General features: G+C 36.2%; 2 protein-coding genes across 2 annotated transcripts in view; one reads left to right on the top strand and one right to left on the bottom strand.

Moving 5' to 3' along the window:
- Positions 1 to 37: 37 nt before the first annotated feature.
- On the bottom strand, positions 38 to 13,170 carry itga6l (integrin, alpha 6, like; the record flags this gene model as incomplete). Its single annotated transcript, XM_079839266.1, has 24 exons — positions 38 to 172; positions 889 to 987; positions 1,663 to 1,773; positions 1,916 to 2,026; positions 2,201 to 2,377; positions 2,669 to 2,771; positions 3,222 to 3,296; positions 3,640 to 3,719; positions 3,821 to 3,904; positions 6,933 to 7,089; positions 7,402 to 7,517; positions 7,607 to 7,750; positions 7,837 to 7,988; positions 8,179 to 8,243; positions 8,324 to 8,413; positions 8,939 to 9,059; positions 9,523 to 9,618; positions 9,704 to 9,909; positions 10,014 to 10,230; positions 11,703 to 11,801; positions 11,898 to 12,135; positions 12,289 to 12,380; positions 12,551 to 12,681; positions 13,001 to 13,170. 24 exons carry the CDS (start codon positions 13,168 to 13,170, stop codon positions 38 to 40), a joined length of 3,069 nt encoding a protein of 1,022 aa, XP_079695392.1.
- Positions 13,171 to 15,216: 2,046 nt separating this feature from the next.
- Positions 15,217 to 21,359, top strand: part of nitr13 (novel immune-type receptor 13) — a gene marked incomplete at its 5' end in the record, with an annotated part of 10,741 nt that continues 4,598 nt past the window's right edge. Inside the window, one exon of the mRNA XM_079839267.1 lies at positions 15,217 to 15,292. Within this exon, the coding sequence (XP_079695393.1) occupies positions 15,217 to 15,292 (76 nt within the window). The remainder of the gene's footprint in view (positions 15,293 to 21,359) is intronic.

Genomic DNA, 21,359 nt, shown 5'->3' on the forward strand with positions numbered 1-21,359 from the left:
TTTTTTTTTTTCCAATTTAGTTATTGTATGATGAGGGTCACATTACCTTCCGTAACAGGTAAAACAGCAAAGCCAGTAACAGCAGTGCTGTCAGTATGCTGAGCAGAATGACCCACCATGGGACTCGACTGAGCAAGGCAGGCTTACTTTCACGAAAAACAGTCAGCTTCACCTATAACAGTCATAAAAATACTGAGTAAGATTTGCCTATACGATGCACACATTATTATTTCTTTTTTTTAAATCACTACTACTAATAAATCAAAATTGTTTATAATATATATAATATAATATATGCTTAAAGGGTTAGTTCACCCAAAAATGAAAATTATCTCATTAATTACTTACTCTTATGTCGTTCGACACCCGTAAGACCTCCGTTCGTCTTTGGAACACAAATGAAGATATTTTAGTTGAAATCTGATGGCAGATTTGGATCGCCAAAATAAATGTTGAAGCAGTTTGGATCGCCAAATTTCAGCAGTTTGGCGGTTTGACACGCGATCCGAATCATGATTCGACTCACTGATTCATAACGCTTCGAAGCTTGATGATGCCGTGTTTTGAAATCGTCATCACTATATAAGTCGTTATTTAGGGGTTTTTTGCGCACAAAAACTATTCTCGCCGATTCATAAAGTTATTTTAGAACCACTTTAGTGAGATGGACTTTGTAACGACGTCTTTAGTACCTTTTAAGGGTCTTGAGAGTGAACCGTGCATTGTGCCAATGGAGGCCTTTCAGAGCCATCAGATTTCAACTAAAATATCTTCATTTGTGTTCCGAAGATGAATGGAGGTCTTACGGGTGTCGAACAACATGAGGGTAAGTAATTAATGACAGAATTTTCATTTTTGGGTGAACTAACCCTTTAAGTACTAATCTACCTTGGTATGGGATGTCTGAATCCCAATATTCTCCTGAGTCCCATTAAGGGTCAGAGATGCATCCAGTACAATATCCAAGTAGTTCAAGGAGTTATATTCCTGTAAAAGAAGCCATCTCATCAATAATCAGCTAGTTATTATACATTTGTTGAGCTATGCTCACACTGTAAAACCCAACAAATGAACCCAAATCATGAAAAATGCCTCTAACAAAAACAATTTCTAAATCAAATACATTTGTAGTTGAAATTTGAAAGTTGGACAAAGTTGATTCAAATAAATCTCCTGTTAATTATTAGCTGGCAATAGCATACATGCACAAGCTACCATTGCTTTCAAATCATTGAATTTTGCTGTATTAATCAACACAGACTGAGCAATCATAATTTTTACACATACGCTACTAAACCAAATGAAATGCTGTAATTAAAGTCATTTGAATTTAAAATAAAAATTCTAGTAACTCTTTCCGTTTGAGTTGTTTTTCCTACTACATGCAATGAACATTCAGTAATATTTAATTGAATTGATGTCAATTCATTCTGCAAATGTAACTGCAGAGTCTTAAGGTGATGATACACAGGGCAACACTTTGAGCAATGTTGCCGTCAACGGGTAACCAGGTGAGACCCACGACTGATTTAAAGTATCCAGATAGAAATTTGTTGCCCATTCTCAATGGGAAAGTGCCCAAGCAACATCACTCCAAAAAATTTGCCTCGTGTATCATCACCTTTATAGTGCAGAAAAAGAAAAGAATGACAGCAAGTGTACCTCAAGAAAAGTATTGTTCCATAAGCGAGCATGAAGAACAATGCCTGCTGTGCTGTCCACTGCCTCAAGAGGGCACTTTATTTCCACACATTTTAAGTCGTCAGCACATGTCTGGGGCGGCAACATGAAAGGTATAGATAGGGACAAGGTAGAGACAAAGGTAAGTACCTGAAAAGCTTTGATATATGTCACATGATACTAGTATAAAACTAGCGATAGTAATGAAATGAAGTCATGTGTAAAGTGAAATTACCAGAATTTTATACTTTCTTTCGTTGCCCAAAAAGGGGAAAAAATCAGTAGTGGAGGCAAGAGCCTCCAGGCCTGGTTTATGCTCTAGTTCACGCCTTCCTCTGGATGACCCCTAAGAAGTGAGCACATAACATCAGCGACCTCGCCCACAGTGCCAGAAGTCACATTGTGTCTGAGTCTAAAGGATTTATCATTCATCAAATACAGAGAGCTGCAAAGTAGAACCGGTGGGAGCCGATGTTAATAATTGATAGTTATTTACCTTTATATCCCATGAAGGAATTACCTTGATATGTCTGAGTGGGTTTATAGCCTCTGATGGTGTGCAGTGAATAATATTCTTTCCTCGATCACTGATTTGCACAAGGTACATGAGCCATTTTCCCTCCTTGGTTGCTTTTGGCCACTGAATGTTCAGCACTGCAGAACCGAAGGACTTCAGGGGCCGACCAATGTTAAAAATCTGACATAGAAAGTACAAGCACAAGAAGCACAAAATCGACAGACTTTTAATTGTAGTATAATATACTGCTAAATACTGTACATTTACAGACATAAAGGCAACAGCTCTCTCTAGTGATAAGCTACTGATTTATTTTGATTGGAGGTATAGATATTTACAATATAGGCAATTATAACCATTCATTTTTTATTCCATAGCAATTGTTAAACCAGATTAAATTAAGATTAATGATCATGAATAATAATACATAGAAATGAATCACTGTAACATTAGGGGGACAGAGACACCAACCCTGAACTCATACTGGACCAAAGAGCCAATATCATCTTCTGATTTCATCGTTTTTTCATCTTTCACTTCTCCTCCAAAGAACAACTGGGAAGGTTTAGCAAGACTACAAAGACAAAATACATCATTAGAAAACAACCATTCTGATAAGCATTCAATCTCTTATTAAGAGAACAACACAATATTTATAAAATAACTTAATACTCACTAAACGCTGCCTTTATTTGCTTAAAAAATACAAATCACACATATATTCTACATATATAGTATGATTTGTATTTTTGATCAAATAAATGCAGTTTTATTCTGTTTTGTTATGTAATAATAAGGAAGATTTCTTTTTATTTTCAATTCTGAAAACAGTTGTGTTGCTGTTGTGTTTTTTTTATAAAAGGAACAGCATTTATTTGAAATCTTTGTCTCTTTTGATCAATTTAATGCGTCCTTCCTAAATAAAAGTATACATTTTTTTTCAAAAAAAGAAAGAAAAAATCCTACTGTCTGCAAACTTTTGAATGGTATTGTAAGTTTTTGTTTAACAATTAATAAGACTTACCCAGTGATGTTCAGATGCAGTTCAAAGATAATTTTCGCTTCTGCAACAACTATTGGAATATCTTGAATGCTGATCCTGTTGATAAAAAAATAAATAAAAATCAAACACGTACACACATGTTGGGTTTCCATAGGAATAATAATTTTTATACTGTACAAACTGTATATTCTATCTCTTAATCCTATACTTACCCCTAAATCTACCCATCACAGAAAACTTTGTATGATTTATAAGCCGTTTTCCTCACGGGGTCCAAAATATGTCCCCACAAGGTAAAAAATGAATGGTATTACTAACCTTGTGGCGACATCCCACACACACCTACACCCACACAATTTGCACTTTATACTTTGCCACTATAAACGTATAATGTTGATTAACTGTTAAAGCTAAGACACCATTACAACTAGACTCTTACGTTTTCAGGGACATAGTCACATTAGCGCCTGTAACTTTCAAGGAAAGCCTTTCCGTGTTTAGTATCAGGAAGAATGAAACCTGAAAGTGTTGAAAAGAACCTAGATTAGGAGGCTGACAGATTTGATTATATATCAAAAACATGCTTGATGGTTTGAGAAATGTTTAATTACTCTTCATACCTCCGAGTCTCTTTTAAAAGGATTTCCAAGTTGACAGTCAGCCTGTGTTTTATTCTCATTGGGGTTACACCTCACCTGGGTCACCTGCACAGCGTTAAAAAAACAAAATGCTACAGTATATGCAAAATGTACACTAAAAATGTATCATCTCGTTACTCAAAAAAAAGTGCCCAGAACTTAATTTAGCAGATTTACTTGAAATAGTGAACCAGTGTTGTCAGCTTTCCTTGACAAGTGTTTGTTCAGTCAGTGTTTAGTGAGTGAAATAATAAATATAAGACAGAGGGCCCTATCATACACCCGGCGCAATGCGACGCCAGGTGCGACGCAAGTGAAATTTGCTAGTTTCAGCTTGACACAGTTTTCATTTTCACATCCAGCGCCATGTTGTTTAAATAGCAAATTCACTCGCGCCCATCTGTTCGCCCATGGGTCCGAAAACGAGGTGTGTTCAGGCGCATTGTTGGCACGTTGCTATTTTGAGGCAACTGAAAACAACTGCGCCATTGATCGACAAAAACCTGGTTTAAAGTCAACAGCACAATATTTGTTTTATTTAAAGGGCACGTTAGTAATATGCGCCTATATGCAGGTACACAACGCACGTACATTCTGCTTATTACACACACAGGGACACGCAGCAGCACACAAACATTTTTAAATATTAAAAATAAAAGAATCCTCTCTGGAGAAGCGTTCAGTCTTTCCGCTCACAAATTCTGCCATGGTGCAAGCACAACTGCCTTTTAAAGGGATAGTTCACCCAAAAACTAAAATTAGCCCATGATTTACTCACCCTCAAGTCATCCTAGGTGTAAATGAAATTCTTCTTTCAGACGAATACAATCAGAGTTATATTAAAACAAGTCCTGGCTCTTCCCAGCTTTATAATGGCAGTGACTTGTTGGTTCTTTTTTGAAGTCCATAAAAGTCCTTCTATCCATCATATAACTGCTCCACACGGCTCCGGGGTGTTAATAAAGGCCTTTTGAAGTGAAGCGATGCGTTTGTGTAAGAAAAATATCCATATTTAAAACTTTATAGACTAAAATAACTGGCTTCAGGCAGTCAGCTGTGCGCAAGTCGACTTATGGCGAAAGAGTAACCCCTGACGCGATGTACAGGAGCATCCTCGATCCCTATAGAAAGGTGACCATCAAATGCAATTCACATGCTTCAAAAAGTTCAAAGAAATAGCTTTGACAAGAATCTGTTTGCCAAGTTATATCAACTAATCAAACACACCCAGCTGGAATGACTCATACAGATTGCTGATTTACAGATTTACAGATTTTAATATTTAAGCAGGGGAACAGGAAATGGACTGAACTGTAATAATGCTGAAAGATTTTCAAAATGGATTAAAAATAATAATAAAAATAATACAAAATTATATATATAATCTCACCATGGATATTTCTTGCAGTCCTGTGCCTTGAAGTCAACTATAAATAAAGGCCTTCTGAAGCGAAGTGGCACATTTGTGTAAGAAAAATATCCATATTTAAAACTTTATAGACTAAAATAACTAGCTTCCGGCAGTCAGCGGTGCGCAAGTCGACTTACGGCGAAAGAGTAACCCCTGACACGATGTACAGGAGCATCACAAGCTTTGACGCCTATCGTGGATAGGGCTGGGCAACAAACTCAAGCCCCTCTTACCTTATATCGAAATTCTCCTCCATTTTTCTTTAAAAATTCTTGTTTTAGACTTTAATTCATGACCGGTGTTTTGTTTTGCTCTATCCTCTGCGCTTTTGCATCCATCAATACGCATGCGTAAAGGGTTACTCTTTCGCCATAAGTCGACTTGCGTACCACTGACTGCCGGAAGTTAGTAATTTTAGTTTATAAAGTTTTAAATATGGATATTTTTCTTACACAAACGCGCCACTTCGCTTCAGAAGGCCTTTATTCACCCCCCCGGAACCATATGGAGCAGTTATATGATGGATAGATGCACTTTTATGGACTTCTAAAACGAACCAACAAGTCACTGCCATTATAAAGCTGGGAAGAGCCAGGACTTTTTTAATATAACTCCGATTGTATTCGTCTGAAAGAAGAATATCATATACACCTAGGATGACTTGAGGGTGAGTAAATCATGGGCTAATTTTTGTTTTTGGTGGAACTATGCCTTTAAATGGAATGGGAGGTGAGACTCTGATTGGTTTATTGCACTTTACTCCCAAAACACACCCATGACTCATTCAGAGACTGCATGAGCCTGGAGAGCCGGCTGTTCTTTTTCATCATTAAACTAGCAAATGTTGATTCGGATACACCCTACAGTAAGTGCGCCTGCGCCATGCTTCAGACCATGCACTCAGATTGTTAGAAAAGGGCCCAGAATGTCTACATCATAATGAGCAACATTTTAAAATGTATGAACCAAAACAATGAATCAACCTATATTTAGCATGCTGCTAACATGTACCATTGTTAACTAGTAGTTATCTTAAACTTTCTTTAGTGCATTCAACTTAATTTAGGAACTACTTTACACTAGCCTGACAAGCCAGACCCACATCAAGATGTTGGGTCTGGGAACACACCATTAGCAGGGCTCAATCCGAGGGGCGGGATAAGCGGTTGTCTTTCAAATTCCCTCTGCACGCAATAGGATAGCGCTACAACCAACCAGAGCAACAAAGAATGTGAAGCGGAACTTGTTGATAGATTTAACTTTTGCCGTATTCGGTTGGCAAAACTCCGAACACATCTTCCTTTTTTAAGAACGACTTCAGTGCTGTTCTTTGTTCTTTTCTCAAAGAAAAACGTAACTCCAAGTCTTCCAGAGTTGCGGCCAAAGCCGATTCGAAAGACCACTGTTCGCCAGCTTCTTTGTTTACAAGTAGCACGTGGAACCGCCGCAACTCTATCATACACTATGTGATTGGCCTGACCAGAGTTTGGTTTTTCCAGCTCGCAAGCCAACGGAGAATTGCTAGACGACCCTGGCTGCAAATTACATTTGCTGCTGCTAGGGTGCGTCTAGATTTCTAGGCTAACTTTACACAGTTGTTTGGAACAACTTGACACTTAAAATTCCAACATTCACATTTTTGGAGTGTACAAGTCTCAAAATGACACAAAATAGGACACTCACACTATTCTTCTTTGGCATGACTGATGACAGGTGTAGAAATTCTGGAAACATCAGAGACAGTTCACTCTGGTGTGCATCTTCTCCACCTATGTTGGTTACGGTTACCTCCAGGGCAACGTTCTCATCACCAGGAGAAATGACAGGAACACCATTTTCCCTTCAACACACAAAGATACACCCAAATTCAGCAATTCCAAGGCAGGCTACTTATAGTCTATATTACAACAAGACCAAACATGTGCCAAATATGTTGCTAATAGGCTAATTGCATTGCCTTATAACTTAATGCAGTTCATGGATTTTCATATAGTTAAACTCCTGATTTGTCAGTACATGTTTTGCAGTTACAACAATAAAACATTAGCTTTATATGAACTGCATGCCAAATAATCAATCACGTGCTCTTTGAACTGTTAAAACAGTAGTGTATTGCTCTAAATCTTGCACAAGCAAAATAAAATGATATTACATGGCTAGAGGGTCACATATTTCTTGTTGTTGGTCTTTGGTGCAGAAGCTATACTGAAGCTGCAGGTTACTATGGCAGATGTTGTCACTTCCACAGCCGGCATTCATAAATGTGACCTGGGAGATAAGAGGATTGTGGTAAAGAAAGCCATGTTTGAGACATGACACGAGACAAATATTACAGCAATAAAGGGAGTGATATATACCTCTGCTTTGGTTGTGTTTTCCTGTAGAGCATTCAGAACTGGCTCTAAGTCAGGGAGGTTTCTGAATGTCTGTTTTGGATTATCAGATAGCAAAGAAAGAGATAGGCTGAAGGAAATACTGGTCACCGTGTCCTGGATATCTCCCTACAACACAGTACAATGATTATGAATCATACATTTCCCACTTTTAGTTCTTGAAACCAGCAAATCGACATGTGAGTTGATAGTACCAGCAGCCTGAGCTTGGTCTGGACACACTCTTGTTTGCCCTGGCCAGGCAGTTGCCGGTCTCCCTGCGCAGCCTCAGAATTCACATAGACCACTCGTGAAGGAAGACCCCTCTCTCTGCGCACTGTATCAGCCGTTAACTTGTACTCGATCCCTACAGAAAGGTGACCATCAAATGCAATTCACATGCTTGTGAAGAAATAGCTTTGACAAGAATCTGTTTGCCAAGTTAGATCAACTAATCAAACACACCCAGCTGGAATGACTCATACAGATTGCTGTGGGACATTCATTATGGTTTTAATATTTAAGCATGCAGTATGGGGAACAGGAAATGGACTCACTCAGTTTGGGATTGTATGTAGGTGGCTGGGCAGTGTAAGTGAAACAGGACTGAGCTGTAATAATGCTGAAAGATTTTCAAAATGGATTCAAAATAATAATAATAATAATACAAATTAATTCTAATTTTAATATATATAATCTCACCATGGATATTTCTTGCAGTCCTGTGCCTTGAAGTCAACAATATTCGGTGTTAATGTCAAGGTCTTTTCTATGTTTACCACAGGTTTAGCCCTTAAAAGAAAAGAACATATTAATTATTTATTAATATAATTACGTATGTTAGCGTAATTCAGTTATTATTCTAAAATGTAAAGATCCAACGGAATTATATTTAATGAAGGTATTTTTATAGTCTGGGGTGTCTGTTTATTCTATCACTTCATATGAATGCAAAAGATTAGCCTGGCTTCGCCCTCATATGTACTTCGGCTCCATTTTCATTTTCCTTCAGTACTCCGTCTGGGATTGCAGTATATTTATTCTCTGGTTTTCTCCGATCAAATTTTAACCGGTCCAATCAGTGAACAGAGGGAGTGGCTAGTTTGAGATGACATACGTCACGACCAAACGTTAGCGATTGGTTATGGCAGATCCAGAGTGGCTCTGGGTAGATCCAATAGTTTTAAACTTCAACTCAATGGAGAGTGGCCAGACTCTCTGTACAAATGAAATGTAGGAGAGTCTGGTAGGACCAGGCTAGCAAAAGATCTGATCAACATTAAATCTATAGATTTAAGAGAGTGGGAAGCATCTAACCTGTAAATCAGCACAGTATCCGAATGTGAACCCACAGCAAGGTCTGGATAGCCGTTACCGTCCATATCCATGTTTCCAGCCAAGGAATAGCCAAACAATTTGATACCATGGTCTCCAGCATCTAAAACCTATAAACAGAGATTGTTTCAACAGTCCCTTTAAAAAAGTTTTAAATGCAGAATGCCTCACTAGATCTCTATAATGAATCATGATCATATCAACTGCTCCCATTAGGGCTTCCCATCAGTTTCCGCCTTTTACACTGTTGCTACGGGTTGAAAAAGCGGAATGGGATAGTCTCGACTGTGATTGGGTTTTGAATAGCAATTGGGCTGGTTTTGTTACGCAAACCTGGCAAGCCCATTGTGGATCACACAAACATTTATTTGCCATTATTTATTACGCTGGATAATATAATATTTCAATATGATTTCAATGTATATTGTAATTATATTATGTAAATATAATATATAATATTATGAAATTTGTTACAAATATATTTTAAATACAATTTAAATCTAAAGCAAAACAAACCTGATAAAAATGGATATTCAAAGAGTTTATAAATATGCGAATCCTTTTACAAACCGCTGGTTTTTGATGAAAGCCTGCAGCTGAACCATGATATATGTACACTCGACCTCTCCCTGAATCCTCATTGGGAGCGCTCACTGCAAAATCTGTTCATCAGAAAAAAATCATCTGTCAGATGCACTGTAAAACTGAGGCCCATGACTATAGCAAGAAAATAACCTTTCGTTCAACCTTGGTATGTATCTTGATTGATATCCCCAATGTGTGCCACTGCTAGTCCAAACATGGAGTCCTTTTTCCCGTACAGACACACTGGTTTGATTTGGCTCCAGCGTTGTCCTTTGGCTTGGTTGATGTAAACGTACACAGCCCCTCCTACATCTTCATCCATGTTTTTTTCTGAGAACTCGGGTGCACCCACAATAATGTCATCCCACCTGAGGCGATAAGGACATTGTCATCTTTTATACAGTATAATGCCCTATGATTACAAAAGAAATTTTACAATCTGTTTATTCATCTGTTTCTAGTGTAAACTCACCGATCTGCATTTAAGTCAAGAACAGCGAGGTCATAGCCAAAAGAGGAGGCCAAACCTGGACCTTGAAGGATGTGTTCAGCTTTCAAGTTCCTTGTATCTGCCTTTTCTTCCGCTCTTAACAACAAAACCCCCCCACTGTGATCTGAGCGCGGAGCCCCTGCGACAATATTAAGCTCTCCTTCATTCATTAGGTTCATCCCAGTATCTAAAGCAAAGCCTAAAAAATAACAGAAGGAAAACTGTTGATAAATAGATGATACCAGATTTAAAAGAGTCATATCATACTTATTTCAAAAAAAGTTTCCCTTGAGGTCCACTAATACTCACTAGAATGAGTTTAGTTTCAATAACTGCTCATTGAAACTTCTGAAAGTTAAAGTATGTTTCAAAGAAAATGTATTCCTCATTATTTTATCGTTTTTTGTATATAGTTGCTGGTGTATTCTAATGTATTGCTAACTACTGCATCACATAAGTGAAAGCATCTAGATTTACAGTAATAGGCTATATAGGCCTGTCACGATTGGTCGATACAATCGACTGTGTCGACGCTGTTAATTAGTCGTCAACGTCAATATTTTTAATCGACTGGGTAAGTTGGGTACGATATGAAATTGTATTAGTAAGAACAGTATTTCCTAATTAGCGTCGATGTGTGACAGCAGGAGTGAGGACGTGTGTGTGAACACAACAAAACCAGCCAAATTGCTACTCAAAACAAGCCCAATCGCGTTTCATCGGGGGCTTCTCCGGTAAAAATCACATTTGGGGGGTAAAATATGTGTTTTTTTGACATGGTTGCCTACTATAATTCGCATTCCCTAAATATCACATAATTGGGGTCGCTCAACCCGCGGGAAAAAAGCGGACTTGGCAACACTGAGCAGAACAGTCAAATATATAAGCGCAGCTCAGGAAAAAGAAAGCAACAGAAAATTGCGACGCGGTTGGGACGTGCTCGACCTGAAGAGCGCGCAGCCGCGCACACGCCTTTTACTCAGACAGATCGCGACGCCAGTTTCGCGGATTATTTTTAATGGTAAAAAATATGTAAAAAAGCATGTCCTGTCGAGTATTCGGATAAACGCAGTTGGATATGTCTTTAGTGAACGTCTACAGAGTTGAATGAGAAATCGGGTGTTACAATGAATTTGGTCCGTGCAACTCTTAAAGGGCCGGACCTAATATTCTGTGTGAAGCAGGGCAGGAACATGCCGGCCAAGAGATTTTTTAGGGTTTTTTTTAACCCTAAAACAATGAATAGTAAGTTCTGTCATATTATTCAATTACTTTAACTGTGTTTTGCCATGGTATCGATTCAGTATCTGTATTGAGGTATTTTAGTCTGGTATCGTATCAAAGTCATAATTTTGGTATTGTGACAACACTATTCTATATAAAAAGTATTTGCTGATATTCTCTTTTTTTGTTATGTTGGTTGACAATTTTGTACATTTAAATTTTTTTGTCAAGGGCTTGTTTACATTTATACTTTTTTTATAGTAGGCCTACACAACTGAAGGCCAACGTTGCAAGTTAAATTAACGTTAAATGTTTTAAGTAAAATTGTTGAAAATTATTGCGATAAATTAGTCGATAGATTAATCGATAAATTAGTCGATATAAAAATAGTCGTTAGTGGCAGCCCTATTATTTTCTGGTACACGGTAGTAGGTTGACCATGATCACCTAAAAAGCTGCTAATGTCCACAGTAATACGCTCATGTTGATCTCCTGTTTCATAGATCTCTAGAGAGAAGTCATCCACAGGCTCCATGTGCACAATACCTTAATTGTGAAAAGGAGAAGTCATTATAAATCATAGGTTACTGTTACTGTAAGTGTGACGTTTAACATTATCAATAAAACAAAGCTTTGCAGTACCTTTCCAGTCATAGGCTCCTGGAGCTCCATAAACAAGATATTTGCTGTCTTTGGAAAATACTACAGAGAGACCCTGTTGACAGTATCCAAACCTGTGCTTATCTGGTTCCCGAGTCCTACAAAATGATCTTGTGCCCACTCCATCTGTCACCAATTTAAGGTCCTGTTCCAGGACAAAACATCTGCCCAATAACCGCTGGTTGGTAAAACTCCAATCCTGGTACCTGTGGGCACAAGTCTACAGAGCATAGGCCTATTCATTACACATAGCGTCTATAAAACATTAAGATTTGTACACAAATATAGAGTTTAAGTTTGAGGTGCCAACTTGAAATAAAATGCTTTCACAATGAATTAGAGCCAGTTGAAATTAACAGCACAGAATCTTTACCACTACTTTGCCTCCTCGTCCCTGACTTTGGACACGAACACCTAGCCATTGGTTTTCTCTATAGTCTACTCCTTTCCTATCCTTAGGACGAGCTGCCAGTATAGAAAAGAGAGTTTTAGGATACTTGAACTGCTTGTATTATTAAATAAAAAACATAACAAAAAGTATTTGATCATTACAATATTCAGTGATGCCCCTGACTGATAGAAAATGAGAAATACACGCTAAAGTAACAACATAAATCAAGTAAACCACAACCAACCTTCTATATCAACAGGAATGCGTTCACAGTCATCAAGTTGTGTTGTGAATTTGCATTTGTACAGACCTCCAGATATATTGGCATTTTGAACAGGCAATAATGCTTTAGCACGAGGCGCTCCAATCAGCAATCTGAAGATGCAAGTGATATCATCAGATATAGATAGATAGATAGATAGATATATAGATGGATAGATTTTGCGTATCAGATTAGTGTCTAATATGAATTTTAATAAATGGATATTCAATTATTTTTAATTTTCTTCATTTATATTAGTTTACGAATGTACGTGAGGCAGCACGAGATTGTTATTGACATAATGTTACATGTGTTGCCAAAGTTTGTGCTGTTGGATATTTTTTAAAAACAACATTAAATCTTGCTGTAGTTAGCATCTGTAATTTCAACAATTATCACATGTTCGCTTAAAACTAAAAAAAAGTTTCTCACACTCGCTCCTCTGAAGGTTTGAGCTGATGGTGCATGGCCATAGAAAACCCAAATAACGTGTCTGCTTCCCCACGCTTCTTAATCACGTTCTGTGTGTCCAGGTTAAAAGCAGAAACCCGCGGTGGAAGCATCCACACACACAGGAGGAGACCCCACTGACTGAACAACATGATGATGGACCTCTCCGGAGCTGGAACAGGGCTGAGAGTTTGCAGTATACTTCAGAAGAAAAACTATCTCTGGAGGGTGAGGTGATGTCACGCATTATATAAGCACTGGCTGATTTATGTTCTCAAGGTGTGGGTAAGACCAACGGTACAGTAAAGAGAGTTAATGTTTACCTGGAAACCTGAACACATGCCCTATAATCCTCAATCATTTCCTGTCTGGTTTAGTCAAGTTCAAGATAAGAATCAACATGTTACGACGGCAATTTGCAATGAGAATAATCAAGGTGTGGATGGGATAGATAAAATAAATCTTTGTACACGAGCAAGCCATAGATATAATTTAACCCTCTGTGGTATGCATTATGTTCTAACCAATGAAATACAACGTGCCCCCCCCCAAAAAAAATAAGTTATTACATGAAATTCATGCTTCAATCATAAAAAAAACAACAAAAACATCACCAAAATTAAAACAAATCTTTGAAGATATCACTGAACATTTATTTAACCATAACCAAAACCCCATAATTGTATTTGTACTAGACATGTGGGAAATTAATGTGGGAAAAAATAAGTGGATTTACACAAACTGAGAAAGTCAAAAAGCGTTCTCCCCTACTTTGGGAAATGTTGCCATGTGGAAAATGGTCCAAAAAAAGTATTTTTTCTATAAAATTATGATTTTCTTTTATATTTAAATGCACATTTCTTTTATAAATAGATATGTTTATATACTTGGGACTCATGGAAACCAAACATAAGTAGATCCCCATCATTTAATCCCTATAGACCCTTTTCACAGACTGTGATGACACGTTTTAACGGTCATCAATATTGTAAATCCTGCAAAGTTTTTTGTATTTTAAAAAAAAAAATGTATGTACATTTATAACACTTATACTTTGTATTTTGTTACTTTTGCATCAAATTACAAAAAACAAGTTAAGCTGCTGTGAGGGTGTTTCTAATACAGTGTCTAAGGGAGTGATGGTAAAAATTAACATATTTCTCTCTTTTCACTGCCGTTATCAATCTCACTCTAGTTTTCCCCTCTTTTTGAAAGTTGTGAAATAACTAGATTTGGCTAACTCATCCCCACTCTCATCACATGGAAGAGCTAACTCTGTACTCTTATTGCTCTTTCTGTAAAATATTGCTGTATTCACTTTCTGAAAAGAAGAAATAATTTAGTTGCTTATACATAAATACAACTATACTACAATAAACACTTAAATAAATAATAACATTCTTAATAAATAAATACATTACTGCAATTCCTGTGGTACAGCATATGGCAACATACCTATTTTGCCATAGTGGTACAGCATTGCCATATGGAAACATTGATATTGAATATTTTGTACGCAAAACGCATAACTGGCGCGACGATGATGTCAGACGTAAGCGTTTTGAACTGCAAGAGGCGTTACACTTTCTTCGTAAATTCGCCGGAAGCTAGATATTTTACTTTATAAAGTTTTAAATATGGATATTTTTCTTACACAAACCTATCGATTCGAAAGCCTTTATTAACACCCCGGAGCTGTATGGATTACTTTTATAATGGATGGATGCACTTTTTTGTGCTTAAAATTTTGGGCTGCCATTCACTGCCATTATAATTCTTGGCTTAGTCAGGATATTTTTTAATATGCTGTAACTCCGATTGTATTCGTCTGAAAGAAGAATGTCATATACATCTAGGATGGCTTGAGGGTTAGTAAATGATGGGATGGGATTCATTTTTTGGGGTTATCTATCCCTTTAAAAACAGCACATCATTGGCTACATATCTTAAGGGCTACCTTTTTAATTCCCATAGTGCAGTTTATTGTATTTTTTTCTGAATAACAAGGACATGAGTAGAAATTAATTGTTGCTATATGGCAACGCTGTACCATAAAGGGTTAAAATATAGGCTACCTTTGTAAACATCAAATATTCATATATCTAAGCCAAATTAAATTGTGCAGTTTTTGTTTGTCTTAATGTAAATAAATGTGTTTTATGTGCATACTGGACAGATAAAACACATTGCACCAAAAGATGGCGCTAGAGATTTACGGTGTGATGAAGAAGATTGTAACTGTTAGAGATCTTTTGTTTCTGTACTCTGTACACTGTACACCACCAGGCCAAATAGCTGTAGTTGTTACATGGTGTATTTTGTCACAATATTAACTGCTATGATGACTGCAAAATGAAACAATTGTAAGTTGTATTCATTTATTTAATTCATAATAACATAAAAAAGTGACAACTTGCCCTAACGCTACATTCAATACCCTTATATAAATTATTAATGGGTTAAAATCTAAAATCATTATGGTTTACTCTGGTCTAAATGGATGTTAATGTGGTTAGTTTGTATTCACCCAACCAAAAACTATAATGAGTTTCATAAATTTAAGTTTGGACTATAATTCACAAAACGCGTTCGAATCTAAATTAGATTTTGAAATGGCAGTTTGAAATCAACATACCACTGCTAGAAAAATGAAATGCAGAGAAGTTAAATGATGTGACAAATCATGTGAAAACTAGTCCTGGTGTGATTTGATTGGTCAGTGTTTCACATTACATTATTGAGCAGCACTCGTCTCTCACAAAGTGGCCATGGTTTGGAAACTTAAGCATCCCTGTGGTTTTAGCACGGAGTAGGTCTCACAAGCGGTCTTCCTGATTACCTCTAAAAGTCTACTAATACTCCAATGCAACATTATAGTCAACAGAAAGTGTAACCATAATAATAAAACCCTCAAGCTTCTTGTTCATTTAATTGAAAATTAATTTTATTATTTAAAAAAAAAATGCTTGAGAGATACATTTTGAAGTATTTCCTTAAATGATAGCATGCTACTAACGTAACCTGTGACAAAAATAGCCATACATCCTGTGGAAACTTTAAAAGTTGTTGCGGCAAGTGAGTTGTTTACTGAGAAACCCACTGAGGATGGTGTTAGTCAGTAGAGATGAGTGGTCATGGGTAACTTAAGCGAGGGTGGGGGGTGATATGGAGGACAGGACGGTACAGGGAAACCGCTTAAAATAACAGTTTGCATGATCTGCACAATACCTCACACCCGCTCACACGAATAAGCACAGATGCACTCTTACACAGATAGAAGCCCATGCACATAAAAAAACAATCATTCACATGCTCACTCCAACACTGCACCCCAAACACAAGTTGATTTTTAAAAACATTCCATATCTTTAACACAGAAATTGACATTTGATGGTCCCAAGAGATACAAAATCTTGTTTTGCTCCTATTAGTGGGTTTTAGAGTCAGAACTAACACTTCAAAAAACTACATTTACTTAATTGTTCTTTTGCACACAGATTTCACTTAAAGAATTAAATGAACTCTACTTAACTAAGTTAAGTAAAATTAACAAAGAAAATAAGTAATTTTAACTTGGCCAGTAAAAGGTTGAATAATTTCTACTTTTTAAGAGTCCTGGTGGTTTCAAACTTCTTCCATTTACAGATTATGGAGGCCACTGTGCTCAATGGGACCTTCAATGCTGCAGACATTTTTCTGTATCCTTCCCCAGGTCTGTGCCTCAATACAATTCTGTGTCTGAGGTCTACAGACAATGCCTTGGACTTCATGGCTTGGTTTGTGCTCTGACAGGCACTGTTAACTGTGGGACATTATATAGACAGGTGTGTGCCTTTCCAAATCATGTCCAATCAAATGAATTTACCACAGGTGGACTCCAATCAAGTTGTAGAAACATCTCAAGGATGATCAGAGGAAACAGGATGCAACTGAACTCAATTTTGAGTGTCATGGCAAAGGCTGTGAATACTTATGTATAAGTGATTTCTTTCTTTTTTTTCTTTTATTAATTTTTTTTATTGTTTGTAGAATTTTGAGAAATATAATGAATTTAATTCATTTTGAAATAAGGCTGTCACATAATCTTATATATTGATGTTTATATCTCTCTCTTAAAAATGACATACCGGTACTAATGGCCTGTCTGAGAAATAAACACGCATACAAAAAGCAGACTTTGAAACCCTAGAAACCAAGATTGGCGTTTCAGTCATGCAGTGGAGGTGGAGCTTAAGTCAAGACTGAATTTCAATCCTCCCTCACATAATCACAGATAAAGTTCATGTACAGGAGGTGTATTGCGTATACACTAAATAAAAGTATATGCAAAAACAAAACAAACCTTTAAGAGGAAAGCTCGAAGCTCTACTGGAAGTGAATGGTATCCATATGGAAATTATTGAAATTTGTTATTTATTTATTTATTTCATTTGTTTGGCAGGTTACAAGGCAAGGAAACATTCTTAATTCCTAATTTTTGTGGAAGAAAATGTTCCAAACAATGAAATACATACAATTTGAACTACAATAGCAACATGTAAGATGTAACATAAATATTATTTGTAACAACAACAGGTGTTTACAAACTGTAAGACATATTCAGATTTATCCAGACCTAAAATTAATATTAATAATAATAATAAATCTTACAAGGTTGCAAGGGAACATTTGACTATTAACTCTCCCAGAATATTAAATTAAAGTAATTGTGGAAAGTTTTTATCATCCATTTACAATTGTGATTTGCGACTAATTCACTCACTTTTAAGTAGCCATTGCTGACCCCCTTTCCTTCTGATGGTCATCATGTCCTAGACAAGCCCACACGAAACCTTAGCTAATGTAACCAGTGCTCACTGCAGAGTTTAGTCCAGATTATTCCAGTTTTCAGCTACAATGGAACACACCATTACCACACTATCATCAGAGCAGCAATCACACATTTGCTGCTCAACAACACCTTCATGCTAGTGTTGCTTTTACAGTGCAGAAAAAAATTCTGTTCACTGCTACATCAGCTGCGGCTACATTTGTGCATGAATCTTAGCAAACATGCAAGAAATTGATGTGTGGTTGGTTAGCCCTCTTATTTGTTCAAGTGTATTGTTTCAATTAGATTTATATTTAGTTTACATCAAGATGATATTTTAAATTAAACAACAATGTAATTTATTTCTTAGCCCTTTTGTTAGCCGCAGTTGTAACAGGACTTATAAAGCAACATCATTCAGTATCAATGCTTACTATATATACTGTAAAAAAAAAAATCAGGTCTCCAATTGAAAATTTTCTAGTGACTGATCACATCCAATTTTTTAGTTGGCCAAATTGAATTTCTGTGAATTAAATTGCATCAATTCACAGAAATTCAATTTGGCCAACTGAAAAATGTAGATGTGATCAGTCACTAGAAAATTTTCACTTGGAGACCTGCATTTTTTTTACACGGTATATATATATATATATATATATATATATATATATATATATATATATATATATATATATATATATATATATATATATATATATATATATATATATATATATATATATATATATATATATATATATATATATATATATATAAATAATAATAAACTTCATGCGTAATTGAAAAAAAATTATTCCACAGAACTTTTTTTTTTCAATTACGCGTGAAGTTTATTTACTTAATTGTTTTAAGGCAATGGGTTTCCTCACTTTTTAAAAGTTAAGTCAACTGATTACTTTTTAAATATTGTGGAGGGGAAATTAAAAGAGAGGGCCAGGGTACGTGATTAATAAAATGCACTTCATGTTGAATAAATCACAATGGAATAACAGATAAATAATATGTATTTATTTAACTCATCATTTTACATCTTATATAGCACAACAGTGCAGATAATAGCTCTACTAAACACTTAAAGAATCAGATGTGTACACACGCATAGTCTGCTGCGATTGTTTTCTCTTTCCTCCAGATTTCATTTTATTCAGACTGAATCGCAAGGCTGCATATGTCAAATTCTCGTCATCAGTGTCCTGCAGAGAAAAAGTTACTAAATGTATAAAACTGACTTGTTAATTCACAACATTTATAAGATTAAAGCAACTTTAAAAACATTATTAATTACCATAAGCAAAATGAAAGTAGAAAACTAAAGTTTGGTAGCACTTAAAGTCCCCCAGAACAGAAGTGTCTGTACTACTGCAAACTAAAACATTTAAAGCATTAAAACTATAGATTCCGCTTCATCAAATCATCCTCTTACCTGAGCATTTGACTGCACTCTAACTCGGTTGTCTTTTTCAGAGCCTCGCACTGTTTAAAAACGATGCAGAAACAACCATAAGCATTTTCAAAGACAAATGCAAAAATAAAGAACAAAAACTATACTTCCAAATTTACCTCTGCTAAATATGAAACCCATGAGAGCAAAGACTAGAAATCCACAAAATCCCAAAGCACATGCCAACCCAAGCACTGCCGGATAGAGCTTTTCTTCTGAAATCTCATCTGAAATATACATATTAAATGTTTCTTTATCTATTATGAATTCATAAGAGATTGGTGTAAAAAATACATTTCTGCCACAAAAAATTATTAAATGAAAGAAAATATATTTGTTTACCATTCTTGACTTGTTTTGTACTGTTTTCAAAACATTTTTGTTGATAATCCATCGAGTCATTTAGATGATCAGGTGTTGAAATCTTTGATGCTGAATTTTGTCGACCTATAATCAAACACACAAATGGTAAAAATAAATAAATCAAGTCTTTAACTTATTGTTTTTAGAAATGCATAAATATTTTTCGTTTTACAGATGTACATGATAAACACAAACAGACTAAATTCAAATTGAATCATAATACATTGTTTCTGAATTAAGATGGTCATTGTGTTCATTTAATTTGAAGTTTTACCTTGAACTATCAGATGTGTTCCACTTCCAAACTCAATATACAATGATTTTAATCCACAATAGTACACTGCTTCATCTGACTGAGTGATGTCTGAAATTGTCAGATTAGAGTTGCTGGACAATCTCTTGCCTGAGAATCGATCATTTTTGAATTCGCTGTAAAATATGGGTTCTGACAATTTCAAAAATGCTGCTATGACTCGAGGTTGTTGTCCAACAATTTGCTTATACCAAAGTATGGCATCTCCACGTGCAGAACACTGCAAAGTCACAGTGTTGCCAACTGCAGTTATGACTTTATTTGGCTGAAGAATACGATGATGTGCAGTGCCTGAGAAAACTGATAATGTCCACAGGTTAAGACATGAAATGTCCAGACTACTAGATATTAAATATAAATTAATTAATCAACAATATATATGAAAATCCATCAGAAAAAAATTAAATGAATTAATCTCAGCAATCATTTAAAATAAACATTTCAAAAGGGAGGTTTAAAATAAATTAAAATTACTTACGCATTATACAAATAAAAGTAACAAATGCCCAAGGAATCATTGTAAAATGACTATAACAATTGTTCTGCTGTACATTTACTCTATCAAACAGGCAATCCCCTAAATAAGGACTTCCTTATATACTTCTTGAACTTACCACACTGTTAAACAGATAAATTACCATTGGTTGAGACACACACACACACACACACACACACAAAGATCTGTCCTCTTCACCTCACCAATTATCTTTTGATCTAACAAAGGTATATACCCACAATGTTGTGACAGTAGACAATACAATCAAAATAAATGCATTCATTTTCTTTATAGGTTACTTTAAAATGATTTAATTTTACTTTGAGGGCTGGCTGGTAGGGCTGGTTAATTAGCTAATAGTGAGTGAAGCCATCCAAGTGCACACACACAGTAGTGAACACACACCGTGAACACACACCCAGAGCAGTGGCCGTCTGGGGAGTTGTTGTGGTTTCGGTGCCTTGCTCAAGGGTGATATAGTGATATACATATACACCGATCAGTCATAACATTATCAGCAGTGACAGGTGAAGTGAATAACACTGATTATATCTTCATCACGGCACCTGTTAGTGGGTGGGATATATTAGACATAAGTGAACATTTTGTCCTCAAAGTTGTGTTAGAAGCAGGAAAAATGGGCAAGTGTAAGGATTTGAGCAGGTTTGACAAGGGCCAAATTATGATGGCCCCGGTCTGCAGTGGTCAGTATCTATCAAAAGTGGTCCAAGGAAGGAACAGTGATAAACCGGCGACAGGGTCATGGGCGGCCAAGGCTCATTGATGCCCGTGGGGAGCGAAGGCTGGCCCGTGTGGTCCGATCAAACAGATGAGCTGTAGCTCAAATTGCTCAAGAAGTTAATGCTGGTTTTGGGTGTTGCGTATGGGGCTGCA

This window comes from Gobio gobio (genome assembly GCF_949357685.1).
Source record: "Gobio gobio genome assembly, chromosome: 16".
Lineage (NCBI taxonomy): Eukaryota > Metazoa > Chordata > Actinopteri > Cypriniformes > Gobionidae > Gobio > Gobio gobio.